This window comes from Bos grunniens, chromosome 5 (genome assembly GCF_055505025.1).
Source record: "Bos grunniens cultivar Pamir isolate PY7600 chromosome 5, Bosgru_T2T1.0, whole genome shotgun sequence".
NCBI classification, from domain to species: domain Eukaryota; kingdom Metazoa; phylum Chordata; class Mammalia; order Artiodactyla; family Bovidae; genus Bos; species Bos grunniens.
The window spans coordinates 103,892,961-103,918,051 of NC_141169.1; the positions used below are offsets into that span (position 1 = coordinate 103,892,961).

Genomic DNA, 25,091 nt, shown 5'->3' on the forward strand with positions numbered 1-25,091 from the left:
ATAATATTTTTGTATATAGTGTTTGTGAAAGTTGCTCAGTCGTGTCCAACTCTTTATGACCCCATGGAGTATACAGTCCATGGAATTCTCCAGGCCAGAATACTGGAGTGAGTAGCCTTTCCCTTCTCCAGGGGTCTTCCCAAGCCAGCGATCGCACCTAGGTTTCCCACATTGCAGGCAGATTCTTTACCTGCTGAGTCATCAGGGAAGCCCAAGAATACTGGAGTGAGTAGCCTATCCCTTCTCCAGTGGATCTTCCCGACCCAGGAATCAAACTGGGGTCACCTGCATTGTAGGCAGATTCTTTACCAGCTTAGATACCAGGGAAGCCCTAATGTGGATTAAAAAAAAAAAAAAAAAGCACTATGCATGTTCTTATGTCAAGACTATGAAGAGAATAATACTCTTTTAAAATTAATTATTTATTTGATTGTCCTGGGTCTTAGTTGCGGCATGCAAATTCTTACTTGTGGGATCAAAAGAAAAAAATTGTAACTACATGTGGTGATGGATATCACTGTATGTGTGATAATGATTTACCAATATGTCCCTTATGATTATACAGTGGAAGTGAGAAATAGATTTAAGGGCCTAGATCTGATAGATAGAATACCTGATGAACTATGGAATGAGGTTCGTGACATTGTACAGAAGACAGGGAACAAGACCATCCCCATGGAAAAGAAATGCAAAAAAGCAAAATGGCTGTCTGGAGAGGCATTACAAATAGGTGTGAAAAGAAGAGAAGCCAAAAGCAAAGGAGAAAAGGAAAGATATAAGCATCTGAATGCAGAGTTCCAAAGAATAGCAAGAAGAGATAAGAAAGCCTTCCTCAGAGATCAATGCAAAGAAATAGAGAAAAACAACAGAATGGGAAAGACTAGAGATCTCTTCAAGAAAATTAGAGATACCAAGGGAACATTTCATGAAAAGATGGGCTCGATAAAGGACAAAAATGGTATGGACCTAACAGAAGCAGAAGATATTAAGAAGAGATGGCAAAAATACACAGAAGAACTGACAAAAAAGATATTCATGACCCAGATGATCACAGGATGGTGTGATCACTGACCTAGAGCCGGGCACTCTGGAATGTGAAGTCAAGTGGGCCTTAGAAAGCATCACTATGAACAAAGCTAGTGGATGTGATGGAATTCCAGTTGAGCTATTTCAAATCCTAAAAGATGATGCTGTGAAAGTGCTGCATTCAATATGCCAGCAAATGTGGAAAACTCAGCAGGGGCCACAGGACTGGAAAAGGTCAGTTTTCATTCCAATCCCAAAGAAAGGCAATGCCAAAGAATGCTCAAACTACCGCACAATTGCACTCATCTCACACGCTAGTAAAGTAATGCTCAAAATTCTCCAAGCCAGGCTTCAGCAATATGTGAACCATGAACTTCCAGATGCATAAGCTGGTTTTAGAAAAGGCAGAGGAACCAGAGACCAAATTGCCAACATCTGCTGGATCATCGAAAAAGCAAGAGAGTTCCAGAAAAACATCTAGTTCTGCTTTATTGACTATGCCAAAGCCTTTGACTGTGTGGATAACAATAAACTGTGGAAAATTCTTCAAGAGATGGAAATACCAGAACACCTGATCTGCCTCTTGAGAAATTTGCATGCAGGTCAGGAAGCAACAGTTAGAACTGGACATGGATAACAGACTGGTTCCAAATAGGAAAAGGAGTACATCAAGGCTATATATTGTCACCCTGCTTTTTTAAATTATATGCAGAGTACATCATGAGAAACGCTGGACTGGAAGAAGCACAAGCTGGAATCAAGATTGCCGGGAGAAATATCAATCACCTCAGATATGCAAATGACACCACCCTTATGGCAGAAAGTGAAGAGGAACTCAAAAGCCTCTTGATGAAACTGAAAGTGGAGAGTGAAAAAGTTGGCTTAAAGCTCAACATTCAGAAAACGAAGATCATGGCATCCGGTCCCATCACTTCATGGCAAATAGACGGGGAAACAGTGGAAACAGTGTCACACTTTATTTTATTGGGCTCCAAAATCACTGCAGATGGTGACTGCAGCCATGAAATTAAAAGATGTTTACTCCTTGGAAGGAAAGTTATGACCAACCTAGATAGCATATTCAAAAGCAGAGACATTACTTTGCCAACAAAGATTCGTCTAGTCAAGGCTAGGGTTTTTCCTGTGGTCATGTATGGATGTGAGAGTTGGACTGTGAAGAAGGCTGAGCACCGAAGAATTGATGCTTTTGAACTGTGGTGTTGGAGAAGACTCTTGAGAGTCCCTTGGACTGCAAGGAGATCCAACCAGTCCATTCTGAAGGAGATCAACCCTGGGACTTCTTTGGAAGGAATGATGCTAAAGCTGAAACTCCAGTACTTTGGCCACCTCATGCGAAGAGTTGACTCACTGGAAAAGACTCTGATGCTGGGAGGGATTGGGGGCAGGAGGAGAAGGGGACGACAGAGGATGAGATGGCTGGATGGCATCACTGACTCAATGGACATGAGTCTGGGTGAACTCTGGGAGTTGGTGATGGACAGGGAGGCCTGGCGTGCTGTGATTCATAGGGTCACAAAGAGTTGGACACAACTGAGCGACTGAACTGAACTGAACAAAAACATAAACACTATGTTTTACACTTAAAACTAATATAATGTTACAAGAATTATATCTCAATTAAAAATTTTAACAAACAAGATTGGAATATGTGGATAAAATTAATTTCATCCTTACCTCATTTAGGCTTCTCTGGTGGCTCAGATGGTAAAGAATCTGACTGCAGTGTGGGAGACTCACTTGTGATACCTAGGTTGGGATGAGCCCCTGGAGAAGGGAATGGAAACCCATTCCAGTATTCTTGCCTGGAGAATTCCATGGACAGAGGAGCCTGGCAGGCTACGGTCCATGCAGACACAAAGAGTCGGATGCTAACATTTTCACTTAATGTCATTTTGTGGACCCAAATTAAACTCATCACTTAGATTTTAAAATATCAAATCTCACTGCATCCTACAGGGTTGGGACAGACACACAGAAACATATAGTAAGTCACCTGCACACCAGATATAGGCTTCCTCCTTTGGAGAGCATGAGTTGTAATTCCAAGGGTCAGAAGGACACTGCCAGAGAGAGGTGTCAGTTTTCTGACACTGGATTCCATCCACCCACTAGGGTCTAGAACCTTCTCTAAGAGCAATAGAAGAGTTGAGGGTTCCACTGTCCCCACAGCCAAGCTGTCTGCAGATCACGGACACAGTGATGTCTTCCATGGGGCTGCGGCAGACACTGCCCCAGGTCCCGTTGTAGAAAACTTCCAGCCACCCAGCACACTGCTGGTCCTCGCTCACCATCCTGAGGGCCAGGAACTCTAAGGTTGAAAGAGGAAACAGGACACAATGAAAACTTTGCTGCATGTTCTAGGTTTTCCTTTCTTCTAGAAATGGTAAACATTCATCTCTGACCTTGTTCAAGAGATACCCACTAGATGACAAGACTGACATCACCTCTCTTTTAACTGACTTTGTCCATTTGTATCTGTCTTTCTATTTCTACCACAATGGTGTAGTGGATATGAACTGAGAGGAAGACCAAACTGTGTGGGCGCTAGTCAGGGAGGGGCAGCTGAATTCTGCTTCCTACGAAAATCTTTGAAGAGTATGTTAAGGGGTGTGATGTGGATATTAGGGAGATAGGCAGAATAATTAACCCCAAAATGTCCACATCCCAATCTCTGCAACCTGTGAATATGTTACCATACCTGACAAAAAGGATTTACAGATGTGATTAAGATAAGGACCTTGGAATGGTGAGATTAAGCTAGAATATTGTATGAACAATGTGAGCCCAGACTGAGCACATCCTTAGACCCACTATCCTTAAACATGGAATACATTTCTTAGCTCTGCCTAGAGAGAGAAATGTGACTCTGGATAATATTAGGAGGCCTGTAGCATTGCTGGTCTGATAATGGATGAAGGAGGCTGTGAACTAAGGGATATAGGCAGTTTCTAGAAGCTTGAGTATTCCATGGACAGAGGGGCAGGGCAGGATACAGTCCATGGGATCGCAAAGAGTCAGACATGACTGTGTGACTAACTTTCTTCTTCTTCTTTTTTTTTTTCATCTAGAAGATTGAAAAGACAAGAAATAGATTCTCCCCCAGAGCCACAGAAGTGATGCAGCCCTGCTGAAGCCTTGATCCAGGCCCAGTGAGATCCCTGCTGGACATGTAAGCTACAGAAGTGTAAGGAAATAAATATATGTTGTTTTAACCCAGTAATTGGTAAATTGTTACTGAAGCAAAAGGAAACTATTACCATGGATTTAAAATTTTTGTATGTTACTGGAGAGAGCCCTGCTTTCAAGAAAAACTGTAAAAAACGGCTCTGCCAGGAAACACTGCTGAGAAGAAAGGACCAGAATCTCAGTTGCTGTGGGAGGAAGTGAAAGCACCTCGTCTTCACGTCTGCTGGAAAGACAGGCTACATGGGAGGAAGCCTCCTTCTCTGGTCCTTTCGGCATCTCTCCCTCAGGGCTTAGACGCCGTCCTCCAGGGCCCCACCCCTCCCCCACCTGTGGACAGTGTGCAGCGCAGACCTGAGCAGATGACCCCCGCGTCCTGCTTGTGTCTGCAGTCGTGCCGCCCCCAGCCTCGGGAAGGACACCTCCACACTTGGGACTCCTTTCCTGTGCAGTTCAAGTTGTCCAACCAGATGGGCCCTGATCCTGCCCCGAAGTGAGCAGATCCCATGGCATTGAGGGCTTCTCCACAGCCCAGCTGCCTGCACACCACGCGGGCATCGTCCAGGTCCCAGCTGTCATCACAGATGGTGCCCCAGGTGCCCTGGTCAAGGATCTCCACTCTCCCGGCGCAGGGACCGCCCCCGTCCACCAGGCGGAGCTGCCTGCTGTCTGAGGAGAGAGAAATGGGACAATGGGTCGTCGACCTGGGGAATGAAAAGGGTTTTCTGTCCTGTGGGACCCTCACCTGAGCAGTAGGGGGCGCTCTCCTCGGAGGCCGCAGAGCCTGCAGGTTGAGACACGGAGTCGTTGCACTGGAGAAGCACCTGGATCTGGTTTCCTGAAGAAACAACAATGATCAGAAGTCTGGAAGGGTTGAAGAACAGGAAACTGAATTAAGGGAAATGATGACTTGGTTAGTTAGTTAGTTCAGTCTCTCAGTCGTGTCCGACTCTTTGCGACCCCATGAATTGCAGCATGCCAGACCTCCCTGTCCATCACCAATTCCGGAGTTCACTCAAACTCACGTCTATCGAGTCCGTGATGCCATCTAGCCAACTCATCCTCTGCCGTCCCCTTCTCCTCCTGTCCTCAATCCCTCCTAATGGAGCTTATATGAAAGCTGTATTCAGTTCACTTCAGTTCATTCACTCAGTCGTGTCTGACTCTTTGCAACCCCATGAACTGCAGTACACAAGGCCTCTTTGTCCATCACCAACTCCTGGAGTCCACCCAAACCCATGTCCATTCAGTCGATGACACCATCCAACTATCTCCTCCTCTGTCGTCCCCTTCTCCTCCTGCCCTCAATCTTTCCCAGAATCAGGGTCTTTTCACATGATAGAGTTCTTCACATCAGGTGGCCAAAGTACTGGAGTTTCAGCTTCATAGTCCTTCCAATGAACACAAAGGATTGATCTCCTCTAAGATGGTCTGGTTGGATCTCCTTGTAGTCCAAGGGACTCTCAAGAGTTTTCTCCAACACCACAGTTTAAAGCATCAACTCTCCATTGCTCACCTTTCTTTATAGTCCAACTCTCATATATCCATACATGACTACTGGAAAAACCATAGCCTTGACTAGACGGAACTTTGTTGACAAAGTATTGTCTCTGCTTTTTAATATGCTGTCTAGGTTGGTCATAACTTTCCTTCCAAGAAGTAAGCATCTTTTAAGTTCTTGGCTGCAGTCACCATCTGCAGTGATTTTGTGGCCCAAAAAAATAAAGTCAGACACTGCTTCCACTGTTTCCCCATCTATTTGCCATGAAGTAATGGGAACAGATGCCATGATCTTAGTTTTCTGAATGTTGAGCTTTAAGCCAACTTTTTCACTCTCCTCTTTCACTTTCATCAAGAGGCTCTTTAGTTCTTCTTCACTTTCTGCCATAAGGGTGATGTAACCTGCATATCTGAGGTTATTGATATTTCTCCCAGCTATCTTGATTCCAGCTTGTGCTTCATCCAACCCAGCATTTCTCATGAGGTACTCTGCATATAAGTTAAATAAGCAGGATGACAATATACAGACTTGATGTACTCCTTTTCTTATTTGGAACCAGTCCGTTGTTCCATGTCCAGTTTTAACTGTTACTTTATGACCTGCATACAGGTTTCTCAAGAGGCAGGTCAGGTGGTCTGGTATTCCCATCTCTTTTAGAATTTTCCACAGTTTATTGTGATCCACACAGTCAAAGGCTTTGGCATAGTCAATGAAGCAGAAATAGATGTTTTCCTGAAACTCTCTTGCTTTTTCAATGATCCAATGGATGTTGGCAATTTGATCTCTGGTTCCTTTGCCTTTTCTAAAACCAGCTTATGCATCTGGAAGTTCACGGTTCATGTATTGCTGAAGCCTGGCTTGGAGAATTTTGAGCATTAATTTACTAGTGTGTGAGATGAGTGCAATTGTGTGGTAGTTTGAGCATTCTTTGGCATTGCCTTTCTTTGGGATTGGAATGAAAACTGACCTTTTCCAGTCCTGTGGCCACTGCTGAGTTTTCCAAATTTGCTAACAAAATGAGTGCAGCACTTTCACAGCATCATCTTTTAGGATTTGAAATAGCTTAACTGGAATTCCATCACCTCCACTAGCTTTGTTAGTAGTGATGCTTCCTAAGGCCCACTTGACTTCACATTCCAGGATGTCTGGTTCCAGGTGAGTGTGAGTGATCACACCATCATCATTATCCAGGTCGTGAATATCTTTTTTGTCAGTTCTTCTGTGTATTCTTCCCACCTCTTCTTAATATCTTCTGCTTCTGTTAGGTCCATACCATTTCTATCCTTTATTGACCCTATCTTTGCATGAAATGTTCCCTTGGTATCTCTAATTTTCTTGAAGAGATCTCTAGTCTTTCCCATTCTGTTGTTTTCCTCTATTTCCTTGCATTGATTGCTGAGGAAGGCTTTCTTATCTCTCCTTGCTATTCTTTGGAACCCTGCATTCAAATGGGTATATCTTTCCTTTTCTCCTTTGCTTTTTGCTTCCCTTCTTTTCACACCTATTTGGAAGGCCTCCTCAGACAGCCATTTTGCTTTTTTGCATTTCTTTTTCTTGGGGATGGTCTTGATTCCTGTCTCCTGTACAATGTCATGAACCTCTGTCCATAGTTCACAGGCACTCTGTCTATCAGATCTAGTCCCTTAAATCTATTTCTCACTTCCACTGTATAGTCATAAGGCATTTGATTTAGGTCATACCTGAATGGTCTAGTGGTTTTCCCCACTTTCTTCAATTTAAGACTGAATTTGGCAATAAGGAGTTCATGATCTGCAGTCAGCTCCCAGTCTTGTTTTTGCTGCCTGTATAGAGCTTCTCCATCTTTGGCTGCAAAGAATATAATCAATCTGATTTCAGTGTTGACCATCTGGTGATGTCCATGTGTAGAGTCTTCTCTTGTGTTGTTGGAAGAGGATGTTTGCTATGAAAGCTGTGACCCAGCAGTAAAGTAATCATACTCTTATTGTTCACCTTCTCCATGCAGAGTTTTCCTTTTGACATTATCACAATTTTTGTTTTAACCCAAGTGTTGCTATAAGAATGAGTTAAGTAAGTTGTTGTATCCCTAAATCTATCCCTGTGCTGTGCTTAGTCGCTCAGTCATGTCAGACTCTTTGTGACCCCATGGACTATACCCACCAGGCTCCCCTACCCATAGGATTTTTCAAGCAAGAATACTGGAGTGGGTTGCCATGCCCTCCTCCAGGGAATCTTCCCAATCCAGGGATCAAACCCAGGTCTCCCGCATTGCAGGCAGATTCTTTACCATCTGAGCCACCGGGGAGGCCAAATCTATCCCTAAGTAAAAGCAAAACAAAATTCTTTCTGAAGGATTTCTACAATTTCTTCAATGTCTAACTTTAAAACAAACACTTAAATAAAATAGATCTCATGAAAAACAGAAAGGAAAAAGGAGACATTGGAAAGAATTTCCCAGATTTTTCAGCTGTTAGATTTACCTGACAGAGAATTTAAATAGCCACGATTAAAGTGTTTATGGAAATAATAGACAAAATGTGTATCTTTGCAGAGACATAACAAAAGTGAAGTACTTCTAGAGCTGAAAAATGTGTCAGCTGAAATTAAGAACTAAAGAATAATAGTAGCTGTGCACTAGCTCAGCATAGGTAGAAACATCACAGTGCAAGATCAGAGGATAGTCTTCAATCTAGAAATTCAGGTCACATGATAACAGTTCTGGTTATATTGTTGTATAGAAGATTTTCCCCCAAAATTTAGCCCAGTTCAGTTCAGTCACTCACTCATGTCCAACTCTTTGTGACCCCATTGGCTGCAGCTCGCCACACTTCCCTGTCCATCACCAACTCCTGGAGCTTGCTCAAACTCATGTCCATCAAGTCAGTGATGCCATTCAACCATCTTATCCTCTGTCATCCCTTTCTTCTCCCACCCTCAATCTTACAGCATCAGGGTCTTTTCCAATGAGTCAATTCTTCTCATCAGGTGGCCAAAGTATTGCAGCTTCAGCTTCAGAATCAGTCCTTCCAATGAATATTCAGGACTGATTTCCATTAGGATCCAATAGTTTGATCTCCTTGCAGTCCAGGGGACTCTGAACAGTCTTCTCCAACACCACAGTTCAAAAGCATCAATTCTTCAGAGCTCAGTCTTCTTTATGGTCCAACTCTTACATCCATACATGACTACTGGAAAAGCCATAGATTTGACTAAATGGACAATTGTCAGCAAAATAATGTCTCTGCTTTTTAATATTCTGTCTAGGTTTGTCGTAGCTTTTCTTCCAAGGAGCAGATGTCTTTTAATTTCATGGCTGCAGTCACCATCTACAGTGACTTTGGAGCCCAAGAAAATAAAGTCTGTCACTGTTTCCATTATTTCCCCATCTATTTGCCATGAAGTGATGGGACTGGATGCCTTGATCTTAGTTTTTTGAATGTTGAGTTTTAAGCCAGCTTTTTCACTCTACTCTTTCACTTTCATCAAGAGGCTCTCCAGCACCTCTTTGCTTTCTGCCATAAAGGTGGTGTCATCAGCATATCTGAGGTTATTGATATTTCTCCTGGCAATCTTGATTCCAGCTCGTGCTTTATCCAGCCCAGCAGTTCACATGATGTACTCTGCATATAAGTCAAATAAGCAGGGTGACAACATACAGCCTTGACATACACCTTTCCCGGTTTGGAATCAGTCTGTTTTTCCATGTCCAGTTCTAACTACTGCTTCTTGATCTGCATACAGGAGGCAGGTCAGGTGGTCTGGTATTCCCATCTCTTTCAGAATTTTCCACAGTTTGTCATGATCCACACAGTCAAAGGTTTGGCATAGTCAATAAAGCAGAAGTAGATGTTTTTCTGGAACTCTCTTGCTTTTTCTGTGATTCAACGGATGTTAGCAATTTAATCAATATGAAAAGGCAAAACTTTTAGCTGAAGAAAAAGCATATACTTCATTTTGCTTATGACTTTCGGTCATTAATCAGAAAAAGACTCAGTTTGGCAGTCTTCCAGTGGGGCCTTTCAGTGCTGCAATTAGATGTCACCTGGTGCTGAAGTCATTTAAAGACTTGAATGAACTCTGGTTCTGTAAGGAAATTCCCAGAAGTGTCCTAAGGGTAAAGGAACATCATAGCTTCAACTTAATTCAGAAGGATTTTACATATTCAGGAAGAAATGGGGCAGAAGGGGAATTGAGAAGGAAAGACACTCACACACACAGAGATTAAAGGGAAATATTGATACTAACATTTAGAAACCCAGGTAAAGGTCATAAAGAAATTTTTATATAACTTTCCCAACATTTTAATGTCTCAAATGACATCAAAATTTTAAAAATTAAAAGGTGAAAACAACTCAAAGAGAATTCATTGCCAGGACACTTTCACAAAAATACTCATAACATCAAAAATAAAACACCTAGGAGAAATCCTAGTAGAAGATAGGCAAAATCTCTGAGAGAAATTCAAGATATAACTGAATGGAGGGATGTATTACATCAATGATTTGGAAAACTCAACATTGTCAATGTCAATCATCCTCAAATTCCTTTGTCTCCTCTCAAATTTTTAAATCTAATCTCGGTGAAAATACCCTTAAGCTTTTCTTTTGGTGAAAATGACAAGCTGATTTCTAAATTGATACAAAATACAAGCAACCAAGAATGACCGTCACAGTTGGTAAGAAAAGCAACAAAGTCAGAGGAGTTAATATAAAGTAACTTTTGTAAATTAAAATTATTAAGACTAACTACAAAGTTTGAAACTCTGGGAGATAGTAAAGGACCCAGAAGCCTGGTGAGCTGTAGTTCATGGGGTCACAAAGAGTCAGACATGACTTAGCGATTGAACAACAACAATGACAAAGTTATGATAATTAAGAAAATGCAGTATTGGTGCAAGGATAGACAAATGATAACATGGAACAGAATAGAGAGTCTTAAAAAGCACAGACATACTTGCCCTTCTGCTTATGACGAAGGCAGCACTGAAGTGGGGAAAAGAGTCTTTTCAGAAAAAGATTGAGTCAATTGGATGTCCATATGAAACCTGACCCTTATGTTACACAGCTATCAATCCCAGAAGGAATGCACAATTATATGCAAGAGAAAATAATAAAATTTCCATAAGACACTCTTGGAGAATGTTTTTATGATCTTGGAGTAGGCAAAAATTCTTTTTTAAAGGCTATAAGAAGCATTAAATGTACAGGGAAAAGTTGGCAAGTTATGTTTCCATAAGATTAAGAAATGAGTTCATCAAAGGACACCACTGGATTAAGAAAAACAAAATAAAAGACCAAGGGTTAAACATGGAAAGTAAGTAACACATATTTGCATCCAAAGACATTGTCATGTTGTAGTATCATATTTGTAATAGTCAAGAACTGGAAACAACTCAGATGTATACTGTCAGTAGGATTGATCAGTACATGGCCATATAATCAAAGTCATACTTTACAGTAATAAAAAAAATAAAATAAATAATAAATAAAATAAAATAAAATAAAATAAAGTGCTACAATATACAATATCATGCTGCTGCTGCTGCTGCTAAGTTGCTTCAGTCGTGTCCAACTCTGTGCAACCCCATAGACAGCAGCCCACCAGGCTCCCCCATTCCCAGGATTCTCCAGGCAAGAACACTGGAGTGGGTTGCCATTTCCTTCCCCAACGCAAGAAAGTGAAAAGTGAAAGTGAAGCCACTCAGTCATGTCCAAGTCTTCCCGATCCCATGGACTGCAGCCTACCAGGCTACTCCATCCATGAGATTTTCCAGCCAACACTACTGGAGTGGGGTGCCATCACCTTCTCCGACAACATCATGACTGAATCCCAAACATAATTTTGAGTCTAAGAAATTAGATACAAAAGATGCAACATACTGCATCATTTTATATAAAGTTCAAAAATTGATAAAACTCTTATTTAAGTAGAAGTTGGGTAACTGCTTTTCCCTATCGAGGAGAGGGGATGACAGTGACTGTGGTGCTGGGGACATTTTCTTTGTTGCTCTGGGTTGGGCTTCATACTGAGGTCTATACTTACTGCTCCTACATTGTTTTCTATGATTTTATGTAAGCAACAATGTAGCTTAAAAATATATTATTCCCCTTCACACTTCTTGCCCTGGCCTGAAAAATGAAGGAACAATGAGAAGATCTATATTTCACCATGAAATATCTGACTTTGAAGTCCATTTTCCCTCACTCTGCACTCTTGGGGACATTTCACTCCAGGAGCATCCTGTGTACCAGTAGCCCTTGTCCCATCCCTATCTCTTACCTGAGCAGATCACAGAGGCTGTGTTGCCATGGGAACAGTCAGGACCACCCAAGGCAGTCACAGGACAACTCCACAGGAAGGACTCAGCCCCTGAGCAGTGAAATCGGGCTGTTGAGATCTGATCACCTCCTTCCACCAAGTGTGGTCCTCTGGGGGTGGAGATGGCGACTCCACAGCCGAGCTGACGACAGACAACATTGGCATTGGCCAGACTCCAGTGGGAGGCACAGAGCGCTCTCCATCGTCCAGAAATCTTCATCTCCACCTGCCCCTCACATTGAGAGGAGCCGTTTGTCATAAGCCGGACTTCTGAGTATGCTGGTAGGAGAAGACAGAGTTTCAGCAAAATCACATGACTTTCTCACCTGAACAAGGTGTTCACAGAGGTGAAAGGCCTGACCTGCATCTCACCTGAACAGACAACCTGAGCAGCTCCACTGTGGTGACAAGTGCCCCCTGGACAGGGCACTCTGGGGCAGACCCACAGCTCAGGCTCCTCCCCCTCACACCTGAACTCTTCAGCCCAGACCTGGCCATTGGACTCTCTGAAGAGCTCATGTCCCAGGACAGACACAGCCTTGCCGCATCCCAGCTCTGCACAGATGACCTGGGCAGTGGGGAGTGTGAAGTTCCCATCAGACACTGGGGTCCAGGCTTCTCCAGAATACACTTCTACTCGCCCTGAGCAGGGTCCATCCCCTCCAGCCAGACGCACAAATCCTAAGAGGAAACAACAAAACCAGTGAGTGTTCATGATACTGATTTGAAACCACACATTACAGGCCATGGTGTGAAAGTTTTTCTTTTTAAAAGTGGAGCATGTAGAGAGCCTTTGACAGTTAATGTCCTAACCAAATTTTCATCAGCAGGTTTCTGAAGAGAAATCCAGGAGGATTACAAGGTAAGTTTGGAATGGCTGAATCCCAAGAACATACACTTTGAGACTGATTAGAAAGCTGAATTCCTAGGTCTAGGAGCCTAGAAACTACGGAGCCCAATTCAGATCATTGGAATGGCTGAATACTGGAAACACGTGTTTTAGCATTGGTTGGAGAAGTGAATTTCCCATTTAGCAGCCGAGGACTTACAGATCCAAGGATAATGTGTAATATGTCGGCACTTAAAAGTAGAGATATACAGAACAGAACCCACCCAGAGGAACATGGGCTATAAGATGAGAGACCTGGCATCCAGACAAGCTTAGAAAGCTTTCCTGGAACTTGTAGAGCTAATATTCCAATCAGTTTTCTCTCCCAGGAGCTAGTCCTCAAGTGACTTAGGTGAGGGAAAGTCTTGAGGCTGGACCCCTGAGGGGATGCCAACCTGTAGACAGGTGACGGCTCCAGAGAAGAAATATAGACGCTATCACTAATTCGTGTTTATGTCAACACATCTTGTCTTTTCAAAGGCAAAAATTCCATGAATTTCTTCAGTGACCCCAGTGGGAAAGAAGATGAGTTAAGAAAACTCAGAGAGTCATAGAGAGAGAGTCCCAGCCATCTCTCTTGAAATCCTAGGATTTGTCAAAGAACCTGGTAGAGTGTGTGTTCTCAGTGGGAGCTTACCAGACAGCTGAGTTTCCAGATCATCTCCTATTAAAGATTTTTCTTCTGAAACAGGACTTATAGAAAATGCTAATTGATTTTAATACTATCATTGTACTAATTCTAACCACAGACAAATATGCATTCTTCTCAAGCACAAATGGAATATTCTCCATGCTAGGTTACAAATAAGTCTTAACAAATTCAAAAATATTAAAATAATTCCAAGTATCTTTCATGACCATAATGGAATGGAAATAAAACTCAATAGTGATAAGGAAACAGAAAATCAGAAAGGATAGCTACTGCTGTAGAAGTAGGGTGTAGGTGGGGCATACAGCAGGCAAGGTGGGATCAAGGAAGTTTTAAAACTAAAGGGGAGAAAAATAAAAGTTTTTTTATTTTTATTAAAAATAAAAGTTTTTTTTATTTTTATTAAAAATACAAGTTCATCATTTGGTCATCAGAGGAACACATTTTGAACAGAATGAAAATAACCCAATGAAAAAACTTTATTTTTATTAAAAATAAAAGTTCATCATTTGGTCATCAGAGGGACACATTTTGAACAGAATGAAAATAACCCAATGAAAAAACATTATTTGACTCATCAAGTATAATTCCCTGATTTTTAGATGTGTTCTGATTATTTATTTCTAAAGTTCTTACTGGTAAAGGACTGCTTAGTGATGCCCAACATCCAACCAGAAAATTATTAGAATTTCCAAAGGGGAAAAATGTAACCCATAACACATTAAAAAAAAATAATCATTTAAATCAGCTTCAGAAATTACAGAAATGATTGAACTGGCTGAAGAGATCTTTAAACCACTAATATCAATATGCTTAATAAACAATAAAAATTAACAGGGAGGAAAACTAGGAAAAATAAACAAATGAGACTTCTAAAACTGAAAAAATATAGTATTGGAATGAACAATTATTTGGATTAATTACACAAGAGACTAGACATTGCAGAATAGAAGAACTGGGAAGTAAAACACAGCAGTAGAGACTATCTAAACTGAACCAAAGAGAGTAAAAAGGCAGAAAAATATGAATGGAAACTCCATGGCATGTAGGATAATATAAAAACATATAAAATATGTGTATTTGGAGATTCAGAATAAGGGCTCTGCTGAAAAATATTAAGAAAAGATAAATGAAATCTTTTCCAAATTTACTGAAAACTATAAATCCACTGATTCAAAAAGCTAAACAAACCCTGAACAAAGTAATGAAATCATTCTCAGAAAACATGACAATGTAAGAACTGAAATTCAGTTGTAAACAAACAAACAAAAATATCTTAAGAGCCGCCAGGGAAATTTGACACATTATATACAGCGGAACAAAAGGATAAGTATTATTTACTGACTTTTTGTTGGAGGCAGTGAAAGTCAGATGACAATGTAAAAACATATTTAAAGTATTGGGGTTGGGCATTTGTTACTCTAGAATTGAATCACCTATAAAAATACTTTTCAAAACTGAATGAAAATTAAGATGACTTCAGGTAAATGAAAAATGATAGAATTGGAGGCCACCAGACACACACTACACAAAACTGCCTCAGAAAGTTCTTCAAGCTAAAGGGAGATGACAGCAGATGAAAACAGGGATCCACTCAAAGGTATAGAGTCTTTGCTAAATGTTGATTCTCTGTTAGAAGATTTAAGGCAAAAATATTAGCAACAAACTATAAGATTCATAATAAATTTATAAGTAGAATGTATGACAATGACAGCACCAATGACCAAAGTGGAAGAAAACTATAGTGACTGACATTGCATGTTGTGACATAACATCATTTCAAGGTAGAATGTAATTAAAGATTAGTAAGTCAACATGGGCTTCCCCAGTGGTTCAGTGGCGAACAATCTGCCAATGCAGGAGATGCAGTTTTGATCCCAGGTCTAGGAAAATCCCACATACCACGGAGCAACTAAGCCCATGCATCACAATTAGTGAGCCTGTGCTCTAAAGCCCAGGAGCCACGACTACGGAAGCTTGAGCACCACAGAGCCTTGCTCCACAGCAAGAGAGGCCACCGCAGTGAGGACCTCGTGCACTGCAACTAGAGAGTAGCCTCTGATCTCCACAGCTAGAGAAAAATCTATGCAGCAATGAAGACCCAGCAAAGCCAAAAATAAATAAAAATTATTTTAAAATTAAAAAAAATAATTCAACATTATTATCACCTAAAAATCTGATATGATTAATAAGCCAATAGAGTTTTAAGATAAAATAATATACTCAAAGATTAAAATAGGAACAAAGATATAACAAATAGCAGGCAAGTACACTTAAACACAATTATATCAATAATTACATTAAATGTAAAAGTACTCCAAATAAAAAACAAGATGATCAGACCAGATAAAATAAGACAAAACAATATATTGTCTATAAATATATATGTGTTTGAATATAAACACAGAAACACATTAAAAAGATAAAAAATTATATACTATGCAAACATAAATCAGAGAAGGCTGTATACAGTATCTATATTAATATCATACAAAGTCAGACTATAAGACAAAGAATACATTCAGAGAAAAAGAAACATTTTATGGTAATAAAATACAAAAGAAATTATATACTAGCAAAACTGGTGGCTTTAAAATAAAGTGATGCTTAGAAGAAAATTTAGAACCTTGATGCTTCCTTGATGCCTACATTAGAATAAAAATAGAAACAGAAGAAAATGATCCAAGACTCAAGAATCTACAAAAGCAACAACAATCATAATTGGAAAGTGAAAGTCTCTCAGTCATGTCTGACTCTGTGACCCCATGGTCTATACAATCCATGGAATTCTGCAGGCCAGGATACTGGAGTGGGTAGCCTTTCCCTTCTCCAGGGGATCTTCCCAACCCAGGGATTGAACCCAGGTGCCCCGTGTTGCAGGCAGATTCTTTACCCGCTGAGCCACAAGGGAAGCCCAAGAAAACTGGAGTGGTTAGCCTATCCCTTCTCCAGGGGATCTTCCTGACCCAGGAATCAAACAGGGGTCTTCTGCATTGCAGGCAGACTATTTACCAGCTGAGCTATCACAGAAAATCATAACTGAAAAAGAGGAGTGAAAACTGAGTACAGAAATCAATTAAGTAGAAAGCAAATACAAATGAAAAAAATCAATAGGGTCCATTAGTGATTCTCTTAAAAAGAACATTAACACGGATAATCTTCTAGCAAAACCAATTAAGAGAAAAGAAGGAACACAAATTAACAACACCAGTAACAAAAGGAGGAATATCATTATAGATCTTCCCAACATTTAAAGATAAGAGATATGAACCAGTGTTATTCTAATTTGAAAATTTTTTGTAAAGTGGGCCTAGTCCTTGAAAACGCATTACTTGTGAAACACAACTCACCAAAATCTGATACAAAAAAAGAGAAAAATATGAGTAAACATATTTGTTAAATAAACAGAATCCATATTATAAAAACTTTCCTCTAAGAAAACTGCCAGCTACAAATGCTAGCACTTCCACGGAGCTCAGAAATGACTCCCACAACAGGATAAAGGAAGAGAGGGAGGGAGAGAATGAGGGCAGGAAGGAAATGCAACACAGGCTGTGGTGAATGTACGAGTTGACCTGCATCTTTCCAACCTTCCCCTCCTGCAATCCTTGCATCTTCATCCCCTCACCATTTTACACTTCAGTACTGTAGTACCTGGTGGCTCAGAAGATAATCAAGACTCTGCCTGCAATGCAGGAGACCCAGGTTTGATCCCTGGGTGAGGACTATCCCCTGGAGAAGGAAATGGCAACCCACTCCAGTATTCTTGCCTGGAGAATCCCATGGACAGAGGAGCTTGGTAGACTAGGGTCCATGGTGTCACAAAGAGTAGGACAGGACTGAAGCAACTTGGAACACTTGCACCACAGTCTTTCTCAATTTGTTTAGCCCCTCATTGGAAAAGACTGATGCTGGGAGGGATTGGGGGCAGGAGGAGAAGGGGACGACAGAGGATGAGATGGCTGGATGGCATCACTGACTTGATGGACGTGAGTCTGAGTGAACTCCGGGAGTTGGTGATAGACAGGGAGGCCTGGTGTGCTGCGATTCATGGGGTCTCAAGGAGTTGGACACGACTGAGCGACTGATCTGATCATTGAAATCTCCTCCTTAGTTCAAACAAGCTTCTCTACAGTCTTCTCTAGTCATTGTTTCTACTCTAGATTTTTCCTAAACACAGTACTCCACTTCCAACAATCCACTACTGAGGCTGAAATTTCTCTTCCATACCTGACTCCTAAGATTAAGCAGAAGAAACTCCAAGAGTTCAATTTTGATTAAGATAATGAAAAGACAAGCTATTCTAATCTTATCTCTACTAAATCACCACACTTAACTTCTCATCATTAAAACATGTCTGAAAATACAGAAAAGACAGACCAAGGGGAGGGAACTAGTGACAAAAAGAGAAATAGAAGGAACCTGGAACCATTCATAAAAATGTGAGAGTCTAAGTTAGAGCAATGGTAGTCAGGGAGTACAAACCACAAGCAGTGTTTAAATATCAGAGCATTCTCCAATTCTTTACTTTTAAGTGTATCTTAACTGGAATTAATATCACGACATCAATCTTCTTAGGATTATAACATTCAGAGTTCTAATTTCACAGAAAGTTCAAACATCACACACTCCATTTTCATTCAGATGCTGATTTATCAAAATATGGTAGAGACACCTGTAGTGTTTCCACAAATTTATCTGCAGTTAGAACCATGATTAGGACATTGTGACAATGACAAAGGTTACTTGAGATGCCAGAAAACAGGTTTGCTTAAAGCAAAAGTTTCTAACTAAAATTTAAAAGCACCTTGAAAATAATTTTTTAATAAGAATAATAAAGAGAATGGAAGAAAACGTTTTGAAGAGATGAATAGATTTATGACATAGTGCTGTAATGGTTTCACAAATGCATACTTATCAAGCAGTTTTGTATGTCAGGCATACCTCAATAAAGTACTTTTTAAAAAGGAAAAGAATTGTTTTCTTAAGGGCTTCAACTAGAATCATCAAAGATCTGCTAAAGGTGAGATTAGAAAAGATCACTTTTCCAATGATCTTCCTCAACATAAACACCCAAGAGCTGATTGGCTGTGGCTGCTAAGGACCTACTGCAGATGTCCTCAGGGCTCCCTTGTCCCATGATCACATCAGACGGAGTGATTCTTGCCTAAGACCAACTCCCTACTTCAGGGAACTCACTGTGATAACCGACAATATCTTCCTCCAGTCCAGCTGCTCTGATGGGATTAATATCCTGGACATCCAATCCACAATTATGATAACAACTAGAAGCCTCTCTGTCAAATACTGTGACCACCCACCCACACCCTAGTTTCACTGCTGTCTTTACTGCATCCACCTTGGCACAGGTCAAACACATAGACAGCACTGAGCACTTCTTAGGAGTCACTTCAGGTCCTCTTAGCTTCACTGCCTCTTATACGTGATGCACTTCAGCTGCTGTGTTGTAAACTTCAAGCCTGCATTTTCCTGCTCCCTCAACATTCCTGCAAAGATGATGTGAGCTCTCCACTCGGTTGATCAGGTGCACCAGTGTGATGAGATTGTTTTCTGCCACAAGTTCCACTTTGGCTTCCTCTGACTGTGACCTAGAGATATTTAAATGCACCAGTGAAATCCCTTCACACCTTTTCCTTGTGTAACTGCACCCTGACCCCTGGTATGGTCACTTGTCTGCGGGTCTTCACATGCCATTTGGGGTCACGATTGCTTGGTTGAGCGTTTTCTATTGTCACATCCTCCACATACCAACATGGAAGAGTGTGACTCTTTTAGACCCTATGAGTATGATAAACCTTGTTGCCCACAACTCATCTATGACCCTTCCCCCGGCCATGTAGCCACACCCTAGTGACCACTACATCAAAGAAAACAGAACAATTACCATGATGAGACTACATCACAGAAGTCGAACCCAGAAGCTGTATCTGTATGAAACTTTTGACCTCACCTCTCTGCCTCCTGTGACACATCACAAAGATCCTTCACCCAAGTATGCTCTAAAGGCTGTATCCATCATCTCAAGTCATTCTGGTAATAAGACAGAGGCTTTTCCTGCTAGAGATCCCCACACAAACCAGACAGGAGTTACCTGAGCAGACTACTCCAGCATCCCGATCATGAGTATAGCTATCATTACGATAGTCTTTAATATTAGAATGTTCACAGTCACTGACAGTTGACTCTGTCCCTTCACATGAAGTATACGAAAGCCAAATGGGGCCAAGTCCTGGCCCAAAATAAGCCTTTCCAGGAAAACCAATGGCAGCTCCACACCCCAGCTGTCTGCACACGACAGATGCATCCTCCATGATCAAGTTGTGATCATTCACTGTGCCCCATTCTCCTTGGTGCTTCACTTCCACTCTGCCCTCACAATGGTGGGCTCCATCCTTCAACCTCAGCTCCAGAGCTGCAAGAGAGACATGGACACAGGACACAGGAGAGATTTTAGGAGACCATGTAGTGGTGTATATTTAAAATATAAGCTCTCTGAGGAGTAAAAGAGTGCATGGGATATAGTATTTCCTGACCTCTGTGGTATAAACATTCCCACCATGGCTAACTCTAAGCTCCCAATGTGCCATCACTGAACCTGGAGCAGGAAGGGAGGCACCAGGTGTTTCTCACGAGCCTGTAGAACCAGCTCCAGGGATACCACCGAGGACAGGCCTTCAGGGACACTGGATGCTGCCCTCCCTGTAGATGTGCCCAAGGCTACTAGGGCCCAGCTTCCCCATCAGTTACAGCTCATGGCCCCGGATCCAGGGAGGAATTGTTCCTCTCCTTCCCTGTCCATAGGGAGCATCTCATCCAGCTCAGGAACTAAGGGCTGAGGTAACAGGCTCTGAAATGTCCTGGCTATTCCTGCCACCTGGTGTTCATGTCCTTGTGTAATCCACACTCGAATGTACCTAGTAACACACATCTAACAAGTGGAATTTGACAAAAGTGATCAAATCTCACTTTAGCAATTAAGTTTTAAGATGACTCTGGTTTCTGCATTAAAAAGTAGTTCATTTGTAGGAATATTATAGATGGAGACATTACTAGTGTTCAGCAACATTTAAAATTCTCTTTTTATGAGCATGTGGAAATAGTAATACTTCCTTGCCTACTTGAAGTTAAGCATAACCATGTGATCTGGCTCATTCAACAAAGTGGCAGAACGATTGATGTCACTTCCACATAGAAACATCTAAGAGCCAGTATATTTTTCTACCACAGCGAATACTGCAGCCTTGTATCACAGTGGGAACATAATACAATGGTGGAGAATCCAACAACCTGAGTGCTTGAAGAATTACCATAGCAGAAGTCCTGCCAAAGTGAACAGAACATGTTATATAAGGATACATTTTGTATTTTTACTACACCATACCTAGCTTACTTTTACTAAAATGGAAAATAACAGCAGAAAATTGACAGAAAGAAAAATACTAAGATAAAGACTAGGTATATAAAATTGAGAAACATCTATACTAACATCCAAAACACCAAGAACAAAAAGAGATGTCAGGGTAGAGTACACTGAAGCCTTAGATTTACTGAAGGAAAAAAATAAAATTGCCAATCTAAAATTCTACACTCAAAACCATTCTCTCAAAGAATAAAGACCTCAAATGTGCCATTACCAAAATGCTGATGTAGGAGACAGCAGCCTCCATCCTATTAAAAAAGACCAAACTTAGACAGCCATCAGTAACAAAAACAGCTCCAGAAGATCTGAGTACCCTAAGAAGTTTGACCACGCCAAGATACTATCATTTTGGAGGCATCATTACATTCTCCTTAGATTGACTCAGTGTCAAGGGTGCCAGGAGAGTTCCTCTCACCAGGAGGGTAAGAGCAGGCTGAGTAACCAGTGTCCCTAGCCTTTGGGGGCACCATATGAAAGTCCTGCTTCAGGTTCACTTCACGCAGACCTGCAAAGCTGAGCCAGTCTTATAGAGATGGCTAGGCATAAGAAAGAAGAGCAAAGGATCAATAGCAACCACATGGCAGGAGAAATCACAGTTCACAGTAACCTGCTCTGCAGACAGATGCAGCAGATTTTACCCCTGAAAGAATTAATAACAGCACAGATGATGGTTTCCAGTAGTCATGAATGGATGTGAGAGTTGGACAGTAAATAAGGCTGAGCCCTGAAGAATCGATGCTTCCAAACTGTGGTGCTTGAGAAGACTCTTGAGAGTTCTTTGGAGAGCAAGGAGATCAAACCAGTCAATCCTAAAGGAAATCAACCTTGAATATTTATTGAAAAGACTGATGCTGGAGCTGAAGCTCTAATACTTTGGCCACCTGATGCAAAGAACTGACTCATTAGAAAAGACCCTGATGCTGGGAAAGACTGAAGGACAAGGAGAAGAGCAGCACAGGATCAGATGGTTAGATAGCATCACCAACTCAATGGACGTGAGTTTGAGCAATGAGCCATTGTTGGCCTTGGCTTTTGCTGCCTTCCTAGGCCTTCCCACAACCTGAGCACCTGCAACCATAAACTCCCCGACAGAGGCACCTGCAACAGGCCCCCAAAGCCAAATGTGTGCACACCATTGGCGCTGGCCACCACCACCGCTGGTCATGACCTTAGGCTCTGGAACCCGAGGCACTGCTAAGAATACTAACTATCATTCCAGTGACAGCAGACCCCCGGCAACACTTGCCAAACACCACACAGTTGTCAATGCTGTGGACATCAGCAGCCTGAGCCAAACAGCCTCATGCCCTCCCAGACCCAGTGCCACCTTATGCCTCTGCACTTGGCACCCTGCAGAACATTCCAGTGTGCTGCTACCCAGAAGTGAAAGGCTTTCTCTACTGAAATCAGGACATAGAGTCTGGCAGAGGGGACAGCTTTTTTAAATGTGCAGACATCTACAAGAGAATAAGACACCAAAGGAATACAGTAAACCTCTTGTAACCAGCTCAAATTAATGGAGATCCAAGAATTGCCCGACAAAGAATTCAAAATAATACTTCAAAAGATGCTCAGAGAGTTACAAAAGAATTCAAATATTTATTGATAACAGGAAAATAATACAAATAAAATAAGAGCAATAAAGACATATACTTTTTTTAAAAAAAGAACTAACCAGATATTTTTAAGCTGAATAATAAATGAATGGGCTTTCCAGGTGATGCTAGTGGTAAAGAACCCGTCTGCCAATGCAGGAGATGTAAGAGACTCATGTTCGATCCCTGGGTCTGGAAGATCCCCTGAAGGAGTACATAGCAACCCACTCCAGTAATCTTGCCTGGTGAATCCCATGGACAGAGGACCCTTGTGGGCTACAGTCCATGGGGTCACAAAGAGTCACACATGACGGAGGTGATTTAGCATGAACACAATACAATGAGTAAACTGAAGAATTCCAACAAACTTGACCAAGGAAAAGAAAAAAAAAAAAAAAGAACCAGTAAGTTAGAAGAAAGATCAGTTCAAAGTATCCAAAGAGAGGAACAAAAAGAGAATGAAAAGAATATAGAAAGCAGTGGGAACTATGCACACCATAAAAAGAAACAATGTATTGAATGGAGTCAAGGGAGAAGTGAAGGAGAAAAGAAATAATGGCTGAGGACTTCCCTGGTGGTGAAGTGGATAAGAATACGCCTGCCAATGCAGGGGACATGAGTTCAATCCCTGGTCCAGGAAGACTCCACATGCCGCAGAGCAACTAAGCCAGCATGCCACAGCTGCCGAAACCTGTGCACCTAGAGCCTGTGCTCTGCACCAAGAGAAGCCACCACAATGAGAAGTCTGTGCACTGCAGTGAGGAGCAGCCCCTGCTTACCACAGCTAGAGAAAGCCTGCATGCAGCCAGGAGACCTAGCAAAGAAAGAAAGAAAGAAAGACTGAGAATTTCCCAAACTTGGGGGGAAATCTGGAAAGATGATGCTGTGAAAGTGCTGCACTCAATATGCCAGCAAATTTGGAAAACTCAGCAGTGGCCACAGGACTGGAAAAGGTCAGTTTTCATTCCAATCCCAAAGAAAGGCAATGCCAAAGAATGCTCCAGAAGCTAATAAGTAACTGCAAAATTTCAATTCAAGACAACCTTCTCCAAGACACACAGAGTAAACTGTCCAAAAGCAAAGACAAAGAGAGAATTCTAAGTCTAAAGAGAAGAAAAAAATTCTGTCACCCAAGAGGACTCCCATAAGGAGATCAGCATATTTGTCCAAAGAAACCTTGCAGACCATGAAGAAGGATTGGTAACATACTCCACTCTCACTCAGGGGAAAGCAGCTCCCAGGGGGGGGACAGGAGACGGCATGGGAGAAAGTGCTCCCTACAGAGTCACAGCAGATCCCGGGAGGGGAAAGGACCATCCCAGGTCTGCAGCACATCAGGAAATGAGTCACAGGGACCGGGGCAGGGACTTGGGAACTTAGACACCTGAGGCTATGCATCAACTGATCTCTACAGACAAGCAGTCCCCTCTCCTGGATGCGGGCTTCTCTGCTCCCTAATGACACCTGGTGGGAACAGGCGAGGCCAGCAGACAGAGCCTCTCACAGAGCCCAGTGCTGGGCAGACACGTCAATAAGCAGAGGGGAGCCTGAGGGATGGGAGCCAGAGAGAGGCAGGCAGGTGCACGATTATCTCTGATCCAGTTACAAGAAGTGGCCGTGACACCCAGCCCTGTGGACACCCTGTGTGCTTCACAGGCCAATGGACTCAATCCATGCTCAGCAGCCCCATTCCTCTCATGCAGACAGGCTCCATCCCCCTTACACACACAGCCTCACACACTCCCACATACACACACATATTCTCACACAAATACACACAATCTCCCATGCTACTCAAACACTCCTCACACACCCTCACTCACCCTCACATACTCCTCACACACTCCTCACACACCCTCATACACCACTCACACACTCCTCACATACTCCACACATACACATACACACACTTCACACCCTCACACACAAAAATACATAAACTCCTCACACACACATACACCCTCACACATCCTCACACACTCACACACACACACTCCTCATACCCTCACACACTCCTCACCTGCACATACACACACACACACACACACAAACACAAGCACAGAGCCTACAGGAGCACAGACACAGGAAACACGGGGACCCAGGGGCAGTGCTCACACACCAGGCACGTGAAGTGTGTGGGAACAGCCCAGAGTCCCAGCTGGGGTCAGTCGCTGGAACTTGCACACACTGGGAGCCATTGGGACCCTCAAAGCTCCCTGAGGACAATGGAGACAGCAGAGGGGACTCAGGCTGACCCAGCTCTGTCCAGACCAAAACTCACTGCTCTGTAAAATCTGCCACTATGACCAGTGGACCCCCCACAGGAAACGGACCAGTATTCACAGCCGAGTGCTTCCTTTTTGGTGAAAAACACTAAAACTGCAGCTCCACAACTCCATACACCTTTCCCTTCATCAAGGTATCCCCTCCCTGCTGTGGACCCAGGACAGAGGGGCAGCTCTTACCTTGATAACCCACCATGGTGCCGA

At 42.2% G+C, this 25,091-nt stretch overlaps 1 protein-coding gene across 1 annotated transcript in view; it reads right to left on the minus strand.

The window, feature by feature from the left end:
- Positions 1-4,738, minus strand: part of LOC147372839 (antigen WC1.1-like) — a 41,916-nt gene extending 37,178 nt beyond the window's left edge. The window contains exons 1-2 of the mRNA XM_086404355.1: positions 4,561-4,738; positions 3,170-3,355 (exon numbers count right to left, since the gene is read on the minus strand). Of these exons, the coding sequence (XP_086260481.1) occupies positions 3,170-3,355; positions 4,561-4,738 (364 nt within the window). The remainder of the gene's footprint in view (positions 1-3,169; positions 3,356-4,560) is intronic.
- Positions 4,739-25,091: the final 20,353 nt, after the last annotated feature.